This window comes from Callorhinchus milii, unplaced genomic scaffold (assembly GCF_018977255.1).
Source record: "Callorhinchus milii isolate IMCB2004 unplaced genomic scaffold, IMCB_Cmil_1.0 Scaffold5, whole genome shotgun sequence".
Lineage (NCBI taxonomy): Eukaryota > Metazoa > Chordata > Chondrichthyes > Chimaeriformes > Callorhinchidae > Callorhinchus > Callorhinchus milii.
Window position 1 is genome coordinate 54523713 of NW_024704746.1, and position 20996 is coordinate 54544708.

General features: G+C 40.4%; 1 protein-coding gene across 10 annotated transcripts in view; it reads left to right on the plus strand.

The window, feature by feature from the left end:
* The window catches only part of anks1b (ankyrin repeat and sterile alpha motif domain containing 1B), a 455240-nt gene that overhangs the window by 162743 nt on the left and 271501 nt on the right, over positions 1-20996 (plus strand). For all 10 annotated transcript variants that reach the window (XM_007907724.2, XM_007907725.2, XM_007907728.2 and 7 more), the window contains one exon: positions 18138-18434. In XM_007907724.2, the coding sequence (XP_007905915.1) occupies positions 18138-18434 (297 nt within the window). The remainder of the gene's footprint in view (positions 1-18137; positions 18435-20996) is intronic.

A 20996-nucleotide genomic window follows, 5' to 3' on the forward strand; every position in this document is an offset into this window, starting at 1 on the left:
ACATCGAAAGGGCTTCTCAAAGTGCTTCACAGGATTTACAGCATAGTGATTGTGTGTTTGTAGGCAAACATGGCAGCTAATTTGCACAATTCAATGTCGCATATTCAATCAAGAAGTGAATAATCAGTTTTATCTGGGGGATTTGTTAGACAGAACACTGAAAGAAACTTCTTTCTCTTTCGAATAGTGCCATGTGATCTTTAGTGTCCAGCCTAACAGGCACACAGGTTTTTTGTTTAATCTGACGGATGACATCTCCAATAATGCAATTCACCCTCTAACACTGTATTGGATGTCATCCTAAACTATGAGTTTTATGAGGTGACTATATGAGTAGATTTTAATGAAGAAACATTAGATGGGATGGTACATGGAAAAGAAAGCTGTGTGTATTCCAGATGCAGGTTTGTATAAAAATATGAAATGAAGTGCAGGCAGTGTTCAAGCATGTACAAGCGTGTAGAGGAAGTTCAAAGAGGTTGTTATTACATAACACATCGGAGGATCGCCTGCAATAAATATTATTGTAACGAAAGCAAGGGGTGTGCAGTAAAAAAAAAACTTACCTGCATCTTTCAGAGGAACAGTGGATAGATTTGGATAGCTCTTGGATACGTTAACCTGTGGGATTCTTTGATGAACCAAATATTTGCATCATTCACACCTCATACATCTTGTGCAGTTCTATCATTTTACACTATTGAATTCCATTCTGACAGATTTTAGGGCTCAGATTTCAACTTTCTTACAGTTACTGCACTTTTAGTAAAATGATGTGAAGTGATCCTGACATGAAAGGTGATATATCAAATACAAGGATTCTTATTTATTTACAAGTAATCCATTGAAAATAATTAGGCCTCTTAAATTGTATAGGTTTATTAGCTCACCTTAATACCAAGTTTATAGGTTTGAGAAAATGATTGTGAACTAATCCAGCATCTCCTATTCTATTGAGGAAGTATACAGACTAGCAAGATATCCAAGAACTTAAATGTAATGTGGCAATAATGGTGGAGATAGTATCGTTTGTGTTAGTAGAATCTACTGTCTGATCTATTAGTTAACAGCTATAAGTACAGTCAAACCTGTTTTCAGCAACCACTCACAGGGGACTGGACCAAGTGGCCACTGAGTCAGGATTTGTAGGTTTGTTATCTGGGCTTGAAATTTTGAAAAAAATGTTTGCAGGCCCGTTCTAGACTCCCATTTACCAACTGCGCCTCACTGGGGAGAAAGGAAGCTGTGGACCTCAGGTGGGCTGCTCAGCGCGACGTTGGTAAATGCACGAGTAGTCAAGCAGGAGCCTACATGTGGGACTGTGGAAATTGGCATTGTATTACTGGTATGTTCCTGGTAAGTCCTGTAGCTCAGTGGTAAGAGCACTCGCTTTGCAAGTGAGAGACCCGAGTTCAATTCCAGGCAGGGCGAAACCTTGGGCAAGTTTCCTTACTCCACACGCCTATTAATAATCACTACAAAAAACAAAAACAATAATTAAATTAGTCATTTTCAATCTACGACTGTTTGTGGGACATTGCTGTGCGCAATTGGCTGCCGCGTTCGCCCACAAATATACAGTCAATTCACTTTACAGTGTGTTCTGTGAAGCGCTTTGGGACGTCCTCCCGATGTGAAAAGTGCTATATCAAATGCAAGGATTATTATTATTATTAAACTAATTTAGAATTGGGCACTGAGAAGGGTGTCTGTACACTGCCAGGACTAAAAAAAAATTCCAACTAGTCCCACTCCCCTGCTCTTACCCCATAACCCTGCAATTTTTTTCCTTGTAAATACCTTTCTAATTCCCTTTGGAGAACTATGATCGAACTGCTGCCATAATAATAATAATAATAATAATAATTCTTGCATTTGATATAGCGCTTTTCACGTCGGGAGGACGTCCCGAAGCGCTTCACAGAACACACTGTAAAGTGAATTGACTGTATATTTGTGGGCGAACGCGGCAGCCAATTGCGCACAGCAATGTCCCACAAACAGTCGTAGATTGAAAATGACCAATATTTTTATTATTGTTTTTGGAGGGATTATTATTAGGCTCTGTGTGGAGTAAGGAAACTTGCCCAAGGTTTCGCCCTCTGCCATCACCCTTTCAGGCTTTCAGTGCATTCCAGACTGCAACAACTCTTACTTGAAGAAAGTTGACTGGTACGCTGCAGTTGAGAGGAGAATCTAGTTGAGGAAAGTTGGAGGCAATGGGTCAAGTAGGATTGGAACCAGGCAAGTGGATGAGTAGAGAGAGATGATCAAGACAGAGTATTTGACTGTATGCAGAAAAGAGGTAAGGGGTTGCAGAGTATGGTAGTTGTAATTTTAACAAAGGCTGTCTTGGTGCTTTGGTCTGTATGAACACCAAACTGGAAGGACTTGAGCAAGAAGGAGAGGTAGTGGTGGGAGTGAAGTTGATTTTATCAGTGGGTAGTGGGCTGGGGTGGGGGAGGAGGGAGAGAAGGGTGGAGGAGGCAGATCTTGTTGGTAGTGAGTCGATCACAATTGCAGCTTCAGGTGAGGAGCAAGGCGGTCTTAAGGAGAGGATAAAAGAGATGATTATCGGATGTGTGGAAAAGCAAAGATGTCTATGGATTTGAGGAGCAGAAAATTTACCGTGTGAATGACAACAGTGTCCTTTGATTGATGAGGACAATTTCATAAATTGTGCAACAATGAAAAGGTATTGTTACAGTTCGTCATTATGCTCAAACATGCCAGATTACAAAAATATTTTTTTTTAGATACGATAAATCCAAGGAGCTATACTTCATTGATTCTAATTCACAGTTGACAATACATAAATAGTACCTGAAATTGTTGTTATGCAAAACTTCAAAGGGAATTGGTGAAGGGAAAGGAAATATCAAGAGCGATCAAAATGGGCAAGTAAATAATGGGATATTAAACAGTCATGAGATTTTCTCCACCTCTGCTATAGTGACTGAAGAGCTAATTGATTGATGCATTGCCCAGTTATAGAACAGACAACTTAGTAAAGTAATGAGAGTTGGAGGTTATCTGACTCACCATCTTTCCTTCCCTGGGCTAAGTGTTAGTAATGAGGTATTCTCTCCATGCATGCATGAGCAGAGCTCAATATTAATATTAAATATTAAAACTAAAGTTAAAAGTCTTAAGATATTTAGATAAACATTTTACTTCATATTGAGTACAATTACACTACATCTGGTGCAAAGCCAAATTTATGTGAGGGTGACTTAGCAAGTTCTTCACTGGTCCAAATTGTGTTTCAGACATGCAGTGTTGTGTGGGCACTGATTGTTTGCTTTGATTTAGCACAAAAATTACATTGAAGAGTTGCAAGGCCTTTTGCTATAACTGCCCTATCAAATAGTTGTTGTTTCTCTTTGGTAACCTTCTGTTTCCAACCAAATTTGGAGTCCTGTAGCTCAGTGGTTAGAGCATTCGCCTCGCAAGTGAGAAACCTGGGTTCGATCGCGCCTTTCACGTCAAGTGAACATCCCAAGCTCTGGGATGTCTTGGGAAAGTAATGTAATTTGTATACAATTGTGCATGTGCTTTTCATAGAGGGAAGCCTACTCTCAGGCTTTGACTCTATGCTCTGTAACCATCGACTGGTAGTTGAATTAAAGTGGCAGAAATTCATTGCAGTCTACAGTTACAGACCCATTTAGCTGTGGGAAATCACATACCTGTATCCAATTTATTGGGAAACTTGCTGATACACTTTGTTTAATTTGTTTAATTCCCTGTTTAATTTTAGGTGGAAAAAGGAGAGGAAGTTTGGGGATTTTCACGTTGAGGAATGTCTATGTTGGGAGACTAGAGCATTCACACAATAAGTTTTAAAAAAAGACTTCGCTCAGGTGACTTGGGTCTTCTGCACATCCTTTATTCCCACTGCTCCACCATTGGTGGCCGTACTTTCAGCCACTGTGTCCTGAAACTCTGGAATTCCCTGCCTGAAATCCCTCCATTCGCCCCCTCTTATCCTGTCTTCAAATCACAGCTTAAGAATTTCCTCTTTGACTGTGCCTTCAGTCATCTTTTCAGCCCGACATCAAACAACACTGCTTAGCACTATGAAATGTGCTATGCCAAGATGCTATGAAATGTGAAGGGTGCTATACAAATGCAAGTTGCTTTCTGTAAAAAAAGGAAACAAAACGCAGTGAGGAATTGGAGTTAGAAAACTAATTGATGTTAACGAAAAGAATTGTTAGATAATATGAAAGGGCAATAGAAAAACAGATTCCAGCCTCAACACGTGGGATGCAAAAAAATGTTTTAGACTGAATCTGTCCTTTAAATGATGCTAGGAAGACATATTAAAAAAGGTGAAGAGATATTAGTGGGGAGGGAACCAGGATGCAAGAGGACTGGGAGAGACAAATAACTTTGGAATAAAGAGTAGTCCAGAAATAGGAGGGATCAGACAGGGGAGAAATGTAAAGCAGACAAAGGCATTTTTGGAGTGCATGTGTGTAAATGCACAGTGTGTGATAAATAAGGTTGGTGAGTTGCAGGTGCAAGTTGCCGCATGGAATTATGATGCAGTGGCAATGAGAGACCTGACTCCAACAAGGGCAGGAGTGGGAGCTTAACATTCCTGGCTACAATGTATTCAGGAGGGATAGGGAAGGAAAAAGAGGATGGGCGGTGCCAGTATTGAACAAATATACTGTTATTACAGCCCTGGAAAGGGATGACGTGCTAGAGGGATCAAAGATGGAATCTATTTGGTTAGAGTTAAGGAGCAGAAGAGGAGCTGTTACACTGCTGGGTGTATCACCAAATAGTGGGAAGGAGATTGAGGAGCAAATCTGCAAGCAGATAATAATGATAATAATAATCCTTGCATTTGATATAGCGCTTTTCACGTCTTCTCGATGTCTCAAAGATTTCAGAAAGATGTAGAAACAATGGAGTAATGATAATAGGGGACTTCAATTATCCAAGCATAGACTGGGAAGAAAACAGTGTAAAGGGCACCAAGGGGGAAGAATTCCTAAAATGTGTACAAAAAAACTTTCTCGATCAGTATGTTTCCAGCCCAACAAGGAAGGAAGCAGTGCTAGATCTAGTCCTGAGGAATGAAGTGGGCCAAATGGAGCAGGTTTTAGAGGGGGAGCATCTGGATAACAGTGATCACAATATCATTGGGTTTAGAGTAATTCTGGAAAGGGAGAAGGAACAATCAAAGGTGATCAACTGGAAGAGTGCTAATTTTAGTGAGTTGAAAAGGGATCTGGCTCGTGTGAATTAGAAACAAAGATTGACAGGTAAAACGGCAAATGAGCAATGGGAAGCCTTCAAGGAGGAAACACATCCACATGAGGGGGAAAAGTAGGGCATCCAAAGCTAGAGCTCCCTGGATGACTAAGAAAATTGGGATTAAAATGAAACAGAAAAAGGAGGCTTATAATAAATACCAGATTCAAAATAAAATAGAGAATCAAGCAGAATACAGAAAGTGCGGCGGAGAACTGAAAAAGGGAATAAGAGAGGAAAGATAGCGTAGGTGAAAAAGTTAGCGGGTAACATAAGAAGGAACACTAAAGTCTTCTATAAACACATAAAGAGTAAAAGGTTGGTCAAAGCTAAGGGTGGGGCCGATCAGGGACCAAAAAGAAAAATGTATTGTGGAGGCAGAGGGCATGGCTGAGGTACTAAATGAGTACTTTGCAACTGTCTTCACGAAAAAAAGGATGCTGCCAATGTCATTGTAAAGAAGAATGGGATAAAAATAGAGAGAGAAGGTACTTGAAAGGTTAGCAGCGCTCAAAGTTGAAAAGTCACCCGGTCTGGATGGGATGCATCCTAGATTGCTGAGGGAAGTAAGGGTGGAAATAGTGGAGGTTCTGGCCACAATCTTTGAATCCTCTTTTAGTACGAGAGTAGTGCCTGAGCACTGGAGGGTTGCAAATTTACACCCCTGTTCAAAAAAGGGGAGAGGAATAAACCTGGTAACTACAGGCCAGTCAGCCTAACGTCAGTGGTGGGGAAACTTCTAGACACCAGAATCTGGAACAAAATTAATTTTCACAAGGAAAAAAATAAATTAATGACAGTCAACATGGATTTGTTAAAGACAAATCATGTCTGACAAATGTAATTAAGTTCTTTGACAATATAAAGGAAAAGTTTGATGAAAGACCTGATAAGACGCTACATCAAATGCAAGGATTATGCATATGGACTTTCAGAAGTTGTTTAATAAATTGCCACATAAACTAGTTAGCAAAATTGAAGCCAGTGGGATAAAAGAGACAGTGGCAGCATCGATATGAAATTGGCTAGGAAACAGAAAGCAGAGAGTAATGGCAAACGGTTGTTTTTAAGGCTGGACATAAGTATACAGTGGTATCCCCAGGGTCAGTATTAGGTCCACTGGTCTTTTTGATATACGAAAATGACTTAGAGAGCAAAATTTTAAAGTTTGCAGATGACATAAAATTTGAGAACATTATAAACAGTGAGGAGGATGGTAGCAGACTCCAGGAGGATATAAACAGACTGGTGAAACGGGTAGACACCGGCAGATGAAGTTTAATGCAGAAAAGTGTGAGGTGATGCATTTTGGGAGGAAGAATGAGAAGAGGCAATATACAATAAATGGTAGTTTTAAAGGGGGTACAGGAGCAGAAAGGTCAGGGGGTTCACATAAACAGATATTTGAAGGTGGTATGACACGTTGATAGAACTGTTAAAAAAAAAGGATCCTTGGCTTGGTAAATAGCAGCATAGAGGACAAAAGCAAGGAAGTTCTGCTGAACCTTTATAAGTCACTGGTTAGACGTCAGGTGGAGTATTGTGTCCAATTCTGGGCACCACACTTTAGGAAGGATGCAGAGGAGATTTGCCAGAATAGAAACAGGGATGAGGGACTTTAGTGATAAAGAGATACTAGAGCTGGGATTGTTCTCCTTAGAGCAGAGAAGGTTAAGGGGAGATTTAATAGAGGTGTTCAAAATTATGAGGATTTTTGATAGATAGGGAGAAACTTTTTCCACTGGCAGGTGGGTCGGTAAACAGGAGACATTCAAAAGTAATTGGCAAAAGAACCAGATGGGAGATGAGGAGAATTTTGTTACAACAAAGAGTTGTTACAGTCCGGAATGCACTGCCTCAAATGGTGGTGGAAACGGATTCAATAATAATTTTAAAAAGGGATTTTGATAGGTAAAATAAATAATAATAATCCTTGCTAGTCCAGCAAAAAAAGTGGAAAGAGATGGTGGAGAAATGTAGAGCAGATTAAGCCAGTCTTGGAGTGCATGTGTATAAATGCACGGAGCTTGGTGAGCTGCAGGTTCAAATTGCCACATGGGGTTATGATGTAGTGACAATTACAGAGACTTGGCTCAAGCAAGGATAGGAAATGGGAGCTGAATATTCCTGGCTACAACCTCTTCAGGAGGGATATGGAAGGGAAAAAAGGAGTGGCAATACTCATCAGGGACACGGTCATGGAAAAGGACAATGTGTTAGAGGGTCCAAAAACTAAATCTATTTGGTTAGAGTTAAGGAACAGAAAAAGAGCCGTTACTCTTGTTAGATATTTACTATAGACCTCCAAATAGTGGGAAGGAGATAGATGAACAAATCTTCAAGCAGATTTTGGAGAGATGCAAAACCAATAGAGTAGTGATAATGGGGGACTTCAATTATCCTAACAGACTGGGAAACACACAGTGTAAAATGCAAGGAAAGGGAAGAATTCCTGAAATGTGTGCAGGAGAGCTTTCTGGATCAGCATGTTTCCAGCCCAATGAGGAAGGAAGCAGTGCTGGATTTAGTTCTGGGAAATGAAGTGGGGCAAGTGGAGTAGGTTTCAGAAGGAGAGCATCTGGATAACAGTGATCATAATATCACTAGATTTAGAATAGTTATGGAAAAGGACAACAAACAATCAAAAGTAATGATCCTCAACTGGAAGCAGGCTAATTTTAGTGAGCTAAAAAGGGATCTGGCCAAGACAGATTGGAAAGAAAGATTGGCAGGTAAGGCAGCAAACGAACAATGGGAAGCCTTCAAGGAGGAGATAGTTCAGGGATAGAGCAAATACATTCCCACAAAGTGGAAAGGTAGGACAGTCAAACCTCCCTGGATGACTGAGGAAACTGGGATTAAAATACACAAAGGGTGGCTTATGACGGGTCCAAAACATATAGGATAATCAAATAGAATATAGGAAGTACAGAGGAGAAGTGAAATAAGAGGAGTGAAGAGATTGTATGAGAAAAGATTATCAGGAAACATAAAAGGAAACCCTAATGTATTTTAGAAGCATATCAAGAGTAAAAGGTAAGTCAAAGGTAGGGTGGGTCCAATTAGAAACCCAAGTGGAAATCTTCTTGTTGAGGCAGAGGGCATGGCTGATGTACTAAATAAGTACTTTGCAACAGTCTTCACAAAAGACGATGCAACCAATGCCACAATATCGCAGGCGTGTGAACAGAAATTGGATATGATAAAAATCAACGGAGAGGAGGTACTAAAAAGGCTGTCAGTGCTCAACATAGGTAAGTCACCTGGTCCTAGGTTACTGAGGGAAGCAAGGGTGGAAATAGCAGAAGCTCTGGCTACACGCTTTCAATCCTCTTTGGACACTGGAATGGGGCCAGAGGACGGGACGGTTGCAAATGTTACTCCCCTGTACAAAAAGGGGCAGAAGGATAAACCCGAGAACCACAGGTCAATCAGCCTAACAGCAGTAGTAGGGAAACTTCTGGAGACTATAATCCAGGACAATATAAATTCTCGCTTAGAAAAATATGGTTTAGTAAAGGACAGTCAACTTGGCAGATCGTGTTTGACCAACCTAATAGAATTTTTTGATGAAGTGATTGAGGGTGGATGAAGGTAGGCAGTAGACAGTTTATCTAGATTTTCAAAAGACATTTGACAAAGTGCCACATAAGAGACTTATAAACAAAATAGAAGGCCACGGTATTAAAGGGACTGTGGTAACATGGATCCAGAACCGGCTAGGAGACAGAAAACAGAGTGGTAGAAAATGGTTGCTTTTCTGACTGGAAGGAGGTGTGTAGTGGTGTCCCTCAGGGGTCAGTATTGGGACCACTGCTCTTTCTGATCTATATTAATGATCTGGACCTGGATATAGGCAGCACAATTTCCAAATTTGAAGACGATACTAAGCTAGGAAAAGTAGTTACTGATGAGGAGAATAGCACCAGACACCAAGAGTACTTAGAAGGATTGGTAAAATGGGCAGAAACATGGCAGATGAGGTTTAATGTGGAGAAATGCAAAGTGTTGCATTTTGAGGAGCGACAGTATAAGCTGATGGTACAATCTTAAAGGGGGCAAATGAATAGAGAGACCTGGGGGTCCACATAAGCAAATCTCTGAAGGTGGCAGCATAGATAAAACTGTTAAAAAAGCATATTGGATACTAGGTTGTATAAATAGGGGCATAGAGTTCAAATGTCAGGAGGTTATGTTTATGTTGTAAAATGCTGGTTAGGCCTCAGCTGGAGTACTACGTTCAGTTCTGGGCACCGCAATTTAGGAAAGATGTTAGGGCATTGGAGATGGTGCAAAGAAGGTTTACCAGGATGGTACCAGGAATGAAGGACCTTAGTTATGAGGAGAGGTTAGTAGGCCAGTGGGATTGAGTTGGATTTCTCTTTTCAGAGCCGGCACAGACACAATTTGCCAAATGACGTTTTCTGTGCTGTATAATTCTATGAACTTGGAAGTGAGAAATTATTTCTGGTGGTACCAAGCTACATAGGAAGGTGAATATAAATAGATACAATGTACAAAAACATGAAACAATTCAGCAGTTGGCCAACTTGGCAGAGGAATTTTAATGTTGGTAAATAGAATTTAATGAACATAGGAGCAATAAACTGTAAACATGACTACAGAATGAAAAGGAGACCATTCCATTGGTACAGGTGGAAAAGAAAAAGGATTTTGAACCCTGGAAATTTCCAGCACAGAAGAAGGCCTGTCTGCTGACTCTTTTAGAGCAATCTTTTCAATGCCATTTACCTGACCTTTTCCCATACCCCATATTTGGTTGTAATAACTGAGATTTGTTCAAGCTTTCCAGTCATGTGTAACTGATACCAGCAGTATTGGGCCACCAACCTTTAAAACAGCATTCACATATTGAAATGGATTCTTAAATTAGCAATGAGGATTATTTTCAGACAGAACTGTGGTTTTGAGGAGAGGTTCATGGAGCTCAACATCTTCTCAATAGCAAACAATACTGAGGGGGACCATCATTCAAGGGTTTCAAATGATGAGAAGAATAAAGAATGCACATGTAAGCAGGCGAGTATATCCATTCTTCGATAAGACCAAAACTGCACACAATATTCTAGGCGCTATCTCACCAAGGCCCTATACAATTGCAGCAAGACTTCCCCACTCTTGTACTCTAACCCCTTTGCAATAAACGCTAACATGCTATTAGTCTTTCTAATTGCTTGCTGTACCTGCATACTAACTGTGCGATTTGAGTACGAGGACACCTAAATCCCTCTGAACACTAACACTACCTAGTCTCTCCCCCTCTAGAAAATAATCTGCTTTTCTATTTTTTTCTACCTAGGTGAATAATTTCATACTTCCCTAAATTATACTCCATCTGCCACCTTCCTGCCCACTAATTTAACTAATCTATATCCCTTTGCATCCTCCTTGTGTCCTTCTCACAGCTTACTTTCCAAACTAGCTTTGTATTGTCTGCAAATTTAGATACATTAAGCTCTTATTTCCTCATCTAAATTATTGATGTACTGTAAACAGTTGAGGCCCAACCACTGATCCTTGCGGCACTCCACTAGTCACAACCTGCTAATCTGAGAAGGACCCATTTATCCCTACTCTCTGTTTTCTGCCTGTTAACCACTCTTCGATCCAATATATTATCCTTAATTCCATAAGCCCTAATCTTATGTGCCACCTTCTCGAATGCCTTCTGAGAAGTCCAAATCTGTTTTGGTGCTACAGAGTACTGTATATGTAGAATACATATATGGTGAGCTAGTAGGTAAAAGTCATGCCAAACACAGTACTAAATCTTTGATGAGCCAGGTCAACCTTCAACAGCGGTATGAATTACTGTCAATGTGTCTGGCCTTGCCAGCTGTGTCCACTCAGATCCAGTTCAATCTGTCGGGTGCATTCTGGAACAGCCTCTTATCTCTACCCATAAAATGTTTTAATCCTTACCTTGTTCTTTCTTCATTATCTTGGAAAGGTAAATGCTTGCTCAGATTGTTAAAAATGAACCTTCCAGTTTTGTTAAAACTATTGTGCAAGTTTTGTTTTTCGGGCAGGACCCAAGCCCTCCTACATATGGTCTCATAAGTGGGATTGCTTTAGCTGCAGACTAGCTGTTGTCCTTTGCGAACTATGACTGTCACATAGAAAGAAAAACAAAACCAATAAAACTGTTGACCCAGCTTGTGGCATTGCACAGCAACATTTCCAACAACAAATCTTACAAATCCTTGCTCAGCGTCGGGGGGAGCTACCTTCCAGGTTCATCTTAATCCAGGTGTGCAGCTAACAAAAATGGAACCAAATGATGATCCCAAAGCCTTCCTTCACTGGCCTATAGACCATGGGATACCTGGAGTCGAGCCATCTTGATGGAGAGGCACAAGCAATATATAGCATCCTCACCCATGGGCAGGCTCTCCATTACTGTTACGGAAAGCCCGCTGTACTGGACCGCTTGAGGCTTACGACGGAGACCTTTCAACAGAGGTTCCGCACAAAAAAGCTTGAGCCGGATGTCCACTCCGATTCCTCACCAACGCCTCATGAACCACCGCACCTGCTGGTTAAAGCCAGACCAAGGTTCCGAAGAGGACATTATAGACTAAACTGTGCATGAACACAGTTCATTAATAATAATCTTTGCATTTCAGATAGCACCCAATCCCATCATTGAGATGTTTCAAAGCACTTCACATTACACAGTGTATTGACTGTATATTTTGTGGGCAAAACATGGCAGCTAATTGCACTCAGCACAAACAGTAGAACACTGAACGACCAAATTATTATTTTTAAAAAAAATTTGGAGGGATTATCACTCCCAGCAAAAACAAACTACCAATTGACGAACAACCGGGCTCCCACTCACCGCCAGGTAAACCGAGGTGTATAGCACAAGGAAACCCACCTTTTAAGCTCTTGTACAGCAGACAGAAATGGGGTATACTTGATTTTATTAAGGAAACGTGTGAAGAACAACCAATCCAAATGAAAAAATGTCTTGCAGTACGTTTAGAGAAAGGTTAAATATTATTGTAGAATTCACTAAGAAAAACCTGCTAAACGCACAGCAGGCCCAAGAGCAGCATTATAATCAGGGGGATCGATTACATGAATACCACCCCGGAGATAGAGTGCTGCTCTTACTCCCTCATCAGAGTAAATTACTGGCTAAATGGTAGGGGTCCTTCAAAATAGTACATCGTACTGGAAGGGTAGATTATGAGATCATCAGCCAGAGAAAAGAAAACAGAAACAGATTTATCATGTAAACTTATTGAAAATTTGGAATGCGTGTGATAACTTGTTTGTACATCCTTTGGAGCAGGAGGTAGATTTAGGGCCCCAAGTCCCAGTCTCAAGTTCCTCCGGCTTGGTGTCCAAGGGGGAACATTTAACCAGGGCTCAAAAAGCACAGGTAGATCAGTTGATAATCTGTGTGTTTTCGGAGATGGGTGGTGGGGAAAGACTGACCTGGTGGTGGTGGACACTGAACCAAACATAATAGTCAAGTCCCGTCCTTTTGGGATCCTGGAGGCAAGGAGGGACATGGTGAGGAACGAGCTGCAAGGCATGCTGGAGCTGGGAATCATCGAGGAATCCAAAAGTGAGTGATGTAGCCCAATTCTCGCGGTGCACAAACCAGATGGAACTATCCGATTTTGTATTGACTTTCAGAAAGTGAATGCAATTTCAAAATTCAATGCCCCGAATGGATGAGTTGTTGGACCAATTGAGGTCCACCAAAGCTATTTAGACACTGGACTTGACAAACGTATTGAGAAAAAATCTGCCATCCCGTTTGGACTATACCACATCAATACAATGCCCTTTGGACTCCATAGAGCTCCGGCTGCCTTCCAGAACCTTATTGACCAGGGTTTGTGCTCCCACCAGGGATATGCTACTACCTAGCATGATCAGCTTTGTCTTGGTGATAGATCATGTGCCCTTAAATAATAATAATACTTGCATTTGATATAACATCTCATCATGTCTTCAAGACATCTTAAAGCACTTCACAGAATATACTGTAAAGTGAATTGACTATCTTTTGTGGCAAATCTCAGCAGCCAATTGCACAGAGCAGTTCCCACAAATAGTTGTTGATTGAGTGATCAAATTGTTACTTCAAAATTTATTTTAACAGATTAATAAAAAATCAATCCACCATTCAACTAATAACCAGTTCCTTCTTACTGCTAGGTGAACAGAGGTGTGTGCCTAATGTTTTGCTCTGCCCAGGAATTGAACCCAGGTCCTCTCACTTGCATTGCAAGTGATCTAACCAATGTGCTACAGGACTCCTAAAATGGTTACATACCATGAAGAATACCACTGCTCAGCTGACCAGGTGGTATTTGTCTCTCCAGCCCTTCAGCTTTACCATGCACCACAGGTCTGGATGGGAAACTGCCAATGCTGACTTCCTGTCCCACAAGGGTATGGCCAGTCAGGCTTCTGCTGCAGTTACCTCCAGCTACCCATTTAGGGGAGGAATGTTACACAGATTAAAAATCCTGTCACTGCCTTTTATTGGTGATCAACCTACGTGTAAAGAGAGCTACAAGAGCTGGACTCCAATCTGGCTTGATTGAATTTTGTGATAATTGGTAACCAGCCCTAGGTAATAATGGAGCACCAACATAAAGCTGGGGGCTTGGGCATGTGAGGGGAGAGTCTGGCGAAAACAGATGTACAGAGGTAGAACTTCTTTGTTAAACTAAAACTTTTTTTTTTGGTTAAGGCTATTGTGCAATTTTGTTTTTTTTGGGGTGTGATCAAAAGGCCCTCCTATAAGAGAGGAATGATCAAAGGAGCAATAACTTCTAATTAGTAAAGTATTTAAAAAACGTAGTCACTCAATCCATGCCTGTTTGTGGGACACTGCGCAATTGGCTGCTGTGTTTTTCCCACAAAATACACAGTCACTATACTTGACAGTGTATTCTGTGTAGCGCTTTGAGATGTCTCAAAGATGTGATAAGGCACTATATCAAATGCAAAGATTATTATTGCAGTAAAGTCAACTGAGGGTTGGATGTGTTGGACTAGAATTAATAATAACAATCTATGCATTTGATATGACACCTTACCATGTCATTGTGATGTCTCAAAGTGCTTCAGAGGCTATACAGTAAAGTGGATTGATTGTGTATTTTGTGGGTGAAATGCTGCAGTCAATCGCGCACAACAATGTCCCACAAACAGCCGTAGATTGAGTGGACAATTTTGTTTGGGGGGGAATTGTTGGCCAGGTCACAGAGCGAAACTTCCCTCTCTTTTTGAATAGTATCATGGATTTTTTACCATCCACCTGAACAGGCAGATGGGACCTCCGTTTAATATCTCATCCGAAGAACAGCACCTCCGACAATGCAACAAACACTGCATTGCGGTATCAGCTTCGACTATGTAATTCCCAGTCCTGACTTGGACCCACAACCTTTTGACTCCGAGTTGAGATTACTGCTATTGAGCCAGGCTGACAACTCGAATTATGACAAGGTTCACCTAGTAGGACGACCTGTTTTCTCCTGTGTCCTGTTCACAAGTCTGTAAAAGCTTGATGATATTATTTGTCTTCTCTGTCCTTAGTACTAAGGAATATGATTCCAGGCACAGTATTGTCATACTCCAGGCACAATTCCCCTCTGTTACTTTTTTATTTTTATTTATTTATTTAACTAAATGGCAGAGTTACCTTGCTTGCAGTACTATCACCAAGGTCTTCTAATTAAATCAACCCACATTGATAGAGTTTGCAAAATCTCAACCTCAGCATGGGGCTATTACTAAATTGGGAATCTTAGCCAGAAAGTTGACAGATTTTATTTGTGTGAGAAATAGAAGCAGAATGCTAGTATGGTATTTGTCATAGCTCACCTGAGCTCAGAACCAAAGCACATTTCTAAATATAATATTGTACCTGACCTAAGAATTCTTGAAAATTCTGACTCTTGACTCTTAAAATGGGCAAATTTGCAATTTCCCAGCACAGATAATAATATTAAAATAATGAAAATAATTCTTGTATTTGATCTAGTGCCTTATGTTACCAAGACATCTCAAAATGCTTCATAGAATATACTGCAAAGCCTAGTCCTGTATTTGTAGGTAAAAGAGGCAGCCAATTTGCAAACAACATTGTTCCAGAAACAGCCATAAAGTGAAATAGCACCAATATCACCATGATGGGCATGAAAAATCACCAAGACAACAACAACAAATTACATTTGTACAGTGCCTTTCATGTCAAGACAAATGTTAGTTAGCAGTTTTTGTAAGGTAACTTTATTTTGGTCCAATCATAAGATTCAACTACAGTAGACTGGAAGGTTGCTCTGCTAGAAATAAATTGTAATGCATTTTCAGGCTATTTATATATTTTAAAGATGATCATACTTTCAAGTGTGTTATATGAGCCAGCATCAATGGCTAAATTGTGGTTCACTTTTCTGACCTAAGATTAAGTGCTCTGAGGCATGTGTGCAAGGCGCTATGTACATGCAAGAAGTTGTTGTTATTGATGAATAATATTCTTGAGATTCCAACAAAGAATAGAACAGTTGCGCTGTGCAAACTGCTGAGTCAGTTCAGAGGTTTCTGTAGATTCCATGGTGGTCAATTCTTTGCTGGCACTGAATCCTTACATATACCATCTGGTCACAAGTTGTGAAATTCCAGCAATCCTTATTCAGCAGATAACCATTGGCAGTCCCATTTATCTTGCACATATATATTTGTAACAACTGGAGAGAGTAAGTACCTGCTACGTCAACTTCAGTAAATCATATTTTCGCCTCCCAATGTAAATTATTAAACTAATGTTGTAATTTTGTGTTCAACCTTGTATAATTTAAAACGTTGATGAATTAGTACACTGCAGTTGTATTTGAGCTTTTCCATGTTTTAATGCTTGATGTATATTTCCTTGTCCGGATAATCACAAAATTATCACAAGAGAGATTTGGATGAAGAAGGCCCATTTTATTTGTGTGAAGAAATATTTTCTGCTGTTGGTCCTGAAATTGCCCTTCATAACCATAAACCTGTGCTCTTTTGTTCTGCTGTTGCCTTGATTTGCCTGAAAATAATGTTCTGGATTAATTTTTTGAATCCCGTTCAGCTTCCAAAAAAAATCTTCATGTTAGAAAACTGGTGAAAAGTGGGAAGAAATAAATTGACGCAAAGTAACCTGGGTAAATTCAATGATGATCTTTCTCTGCCTGTATCTCTCCCTGAATCTGAAATATGTGGAGGGAGGGATGGGTAGGGACCAGAGTGTGTGGGGGAGGTGGGGAGTGGATAGTAGTTGGGAGGACAGAGGCGGTTGAGCTGATACCCTCAATTTTTATCTCGGGGAAGTCTAGTATCTCCTCGCAATTGGAGTTGGAGGAGAGGTGGGAAAAGCATGAGAGGGTGGGTGGAGGAGCCAGTTGGTGGTGGAGAGGAGGAGCCTGGGGTTGTCCTTGACCTCCAAGATTATCTTGGAGTAGAAGGGCGATTCAGCGGAGGTGAGGGCGGAGTGGTAAGTTTTGATGTGGTCCAGTCAGATCTGCCGATAGACCGTTAAATTAAATTTGAACCAGTTTGGTGGCACACACCTGTGTCTTGACGGAGTGGAGGTGCCTAGTGTACCAGGGTGACTTGCCTGAGTAGGAGGTGGTTTGGAAGGTGAGGGGTACAAGATTCTGAGTAGGTCACAAGTTTGGCGAGTGGGGTGTGGGTGAACAGAAGATTGGAGAGATAGGGAAGTGCTAGAGCATTAAGGAATGTACAGGTGATGCAGACTTGCAGAGTTGGTAGGGGTGAGGATGCAGGCAACGAGTTTTGTGTGACCTCAAGCTTGTGAATGGTGGAACTAAGGAGACCAGCGAGGAATGTTCTTGGGAAGTCAAGTGTGAATAATGGTTTTGGTGGCATTTTGTATGAAATGGGGTTGGAAGTAGGCAATGTGGCAAAGTGAAGAAAAGCATTATTGAGAAAGGAAGCATTTGGATGGTATGTTTGAGGGATGCTAGTAGTTCAGAGTATGACATTAGCAGACATGGCAGGAGCCAAGAAGGATGGCTTCTATCTTATTGATGTTGAGCTGTATGTAATTGAGGCTGATCCAGTTGTTGATATCTGACAGAAAGGTGGACAGAACATAAATTGCCCTGGACAGGCAGAAGTGGCAAAGTAGATTTGGGTGTCACCTGTATACATGTGGAAGTTAATCCTGTGTATGCGGATGATGATGCCAAAAGGGAACATACAGATGAAGAAAAGGAGGGGACTGAGAATAGAGCCAAGTTCTAAAATACTTTTTTTCAGGCCTCACAATAGAGGTACTTTATAGGTGCCCATGTAAGGGTGGGAGGAGACAAAGTGGAGGTGATGGATCAGATAGAATTGGAACCAGGAAAATGTGGTTTCACGGAGGTGGATGAGAGAGGAGAGAACTTATTATTACTTTTTTTAAATTTATTTGAGGTCCGTTCCGTAGAACAGAAAGTCTGTTTATGTATATTGGAGAAAAAATGCTGCAGAATCTAACCCTGCAACAGTTTTTTTTTAAAATAAATTACAGGAAAATGTTATTGATATTTCTGAAGCTTAAAAACTACCGCAGGTCCATGAGAAAATTCTAAATTAATATTGGACATGAATTTCTTGCTCTACAAGAAACTGGAATTTAAATGGATTTTTTAATGAAAGGTTTTGGTTGTAAGTCAAACAAGTGGCTCTAATTTTCTTCCTTCATGCTTGCACATTTTAAAAAATGTTTTGCAGAAATAGTAAATACATCTTGTCTAGTGCACTGTTGCTATTTAGAGAATGCACTTTGAATGATAATCTTGTAATAACCAATTATCCTTCTCCCACAGAATAATGAGAATGAAACAGCACTGCACTGTGCAGCTCAATATGGACACTCAGATGTGGTTGGAGTTCTTTTGGAAGAAATAACTGATCCCACAATTAGAAACAACAAGTTTGAAACTCCGCTTGACCTGGCTGCGCTCTATGGTCGTCTGCAAGTGGTTAAGATGCTGATAAATGCACATCCGAATTTGATGAGTTGCAGTAACAAAAAACATACTCCACTGCATCTTGCTGCACGGAATGGGCACAAAGCTGTGGTTGAGGTTTTGCTGGAGGCAGGCATGAATGTGAATTGTCAGGTGAGTGAAAAAAGATGTATTTATTGTAAAAAAAACATACATTATTAGCCACATTTGTGCTAATTGACAGCAGTAGCAAGAGACCCGTTTGTCATCTTGTACTCAAGTAGTCACTAAAGTACTTTTGATAAAATTATCTTGCACGTATTCATTCTTTGTAAAACAAAATCGATATTATATGAATATCCTCATACTATTTCCATTTGTATTGGGCAGTGAGTATATTTCAGGATTAATATTTTTCCTTCCAGTCCACAAAACTACAGTTTCTGTTGAAATCTTGGACATTTTCAGATTTTCTGCAAATTCTTTGAGATAGTTGGAAAAACTGCTCATGAATGTGGAAAAAAAATGCTCTGGTGTTGTGATGATTTGCATAAGCCTTCACTGCTGAAGCCCTTATAGTATTGACATTAGTATTGACAATGCTAGGTTGATTCCCTTGTTGAAATACGTTAAAAGCATGATTGTCGGGATGCAGAAAATTTCAACCTACCAACTGAGGGAGCAAAACTGCTGCCATCAGGCGATGCTTCAAGCAATACTACCATGTTGGCAGGTTAGCCCAGATGCTCTTGTGATCCATAGAGTAATCACCTTGCACCTTCCTTGGTATAAGGAGATTTTCAGGCTTTTAAGGTCACAAATGTCACTCTATAAGTGAAGCAATGTTGTATATTGAAAGGCATTTTTCAATATGTTTCGAAATGCTTCAAATTATAAGAAAAACTGCATCTCTTCAGATTTGTTTGCAATTTTAAACATATATATAAAATAATCATTACATTTGCTTATTTATCATATATTAGCCCTTGTGATGCATATTAAATGAAATACATGATGGTATCAGATAATATGTATTGTGAATTATTTCTTTCAGAGGCTTTTATATGAAGTAAGGCAATGAATTCTGGGCACCACACTTTAGGAATGATGTCAGGGCCTTGGGGATAGTGTAGAAAAGATTTACAAGAATTATACCAAGGATGAGGGATTGCAGTTATGTGGAGAGACTAGAGAGGCTGGAATTATACTCCTAAAAACTTAAAACTGAAGCTTTGGTGTAGGCTCTCTCCATCGTAATAAACTCCCCTCCTGCATCTCCCTCTCTGGATCCCAACAAAGTTACGAAGAAGAAAAAAGAAAAGAGCTCAAAAGAAAAAAAGGAGAAAAAGAAAGGAATGGGAGAGCCTGTGGATAATGGGTCGGGATCCGGGCAGGCTGTACAGTTTTTGGATGGCCAGTTCACTAACCAGCCGGTAGATACCACAGCAGTGGCCAGCCAGCTCTCGCTGCAAACAAACTCTGCCTTACACCAGTCCGTACAAAGTCTCAGCTCGGGAGAGTTGGATCAGGACACGTACTTGTGAAATGAATCATTCCAACAACAAGAACTGTAGCTCAGTGGTTGGAGCACTTGCCTTGCAAGCGAGATACCTGGGTTCAATTCCAGGTAGGGCGAAACCTTGGGCAAGTTTCCTTACTCCACACGCCTAATAATAATCCCTCCAAAACAAAACAATAATAAATTGGTCATTTTCAATCCACGACTGTTTGTGGGACACTGCTGTGCGCAATTGGTTGCCGCTTTTCGCCCACAAATATCCAGTCAATTCACTTTACAGCAAATTCTGTGAAGCGATTTGAGACATCTAGAAGATGTGAAAAGCGCTATATCAAATGCAAGGATTATTATTATTATTAAAACCAGAGAAAGTGAGGGGAGATTTAATAGAGGTATTCACAATTCTGAGTGGTTTTGATAGAGTAGATAGGGAGGAACGGTTTCCTCTGGCGGGTTGGTTGGTAACCAGAGGACATAGATTTAAGATAATTGACAAAAGAACCAGAGGGGAGATGAGAATTTGTTTTACCCAGAGAGTTGTTACGGTCTGGAAAGCATTGCTTGAAAGGGTTGTGGAAGCAGATTTGATAATCACTTTCAAAAGGGAATTGGAAAGGTACATAAAAAGGAAAAATATACAGGGCCATAGGGTAAGAGGGGGGGAAGTGGTACTATTTGGTAGCTCTTTCAAAGAACTGGCATGAGCATGATGGACTGAATGTCTGAAAGATTCTATGACCAAACTCAGCAGGCTATTTTAAAGAATGACATTTCAGAAATTATCTGCTCACAAACACGATGATCCCAATGTGCAAGTGATATGATTATCAGATGGGCCTTGTTTTTTTTGATAGAATCATAGAATTATACAGCACAGAAGGAGGCCATTCGGCCCATTGTGTCTGTGCCGGCTCTTTGAAAAGAGCTATCCAAATCAATCCCACTCTCGCCCCAAAGCCCTGCAAAAACTTGTCCTCCCCAAATAATTATCTGCTTCTCTTTTAACAACTATTTTAAATCGGTGTCCTCGGGTTACCAATGAAAATAGTTTCTCCTTGTTCATCCTATCGAATCCCCTCATAATTTTGAAAACTTCTATTAAGTTTCCCCTTAATCTTTTCTGCTCCAAGGAGAATAATCCCAGCTTCTCTGGCCTCTCTGATAACTGAAGTCCCTCATTCCTGGTACCATCCTGGTAAATCTCCTTTGCACCCTCT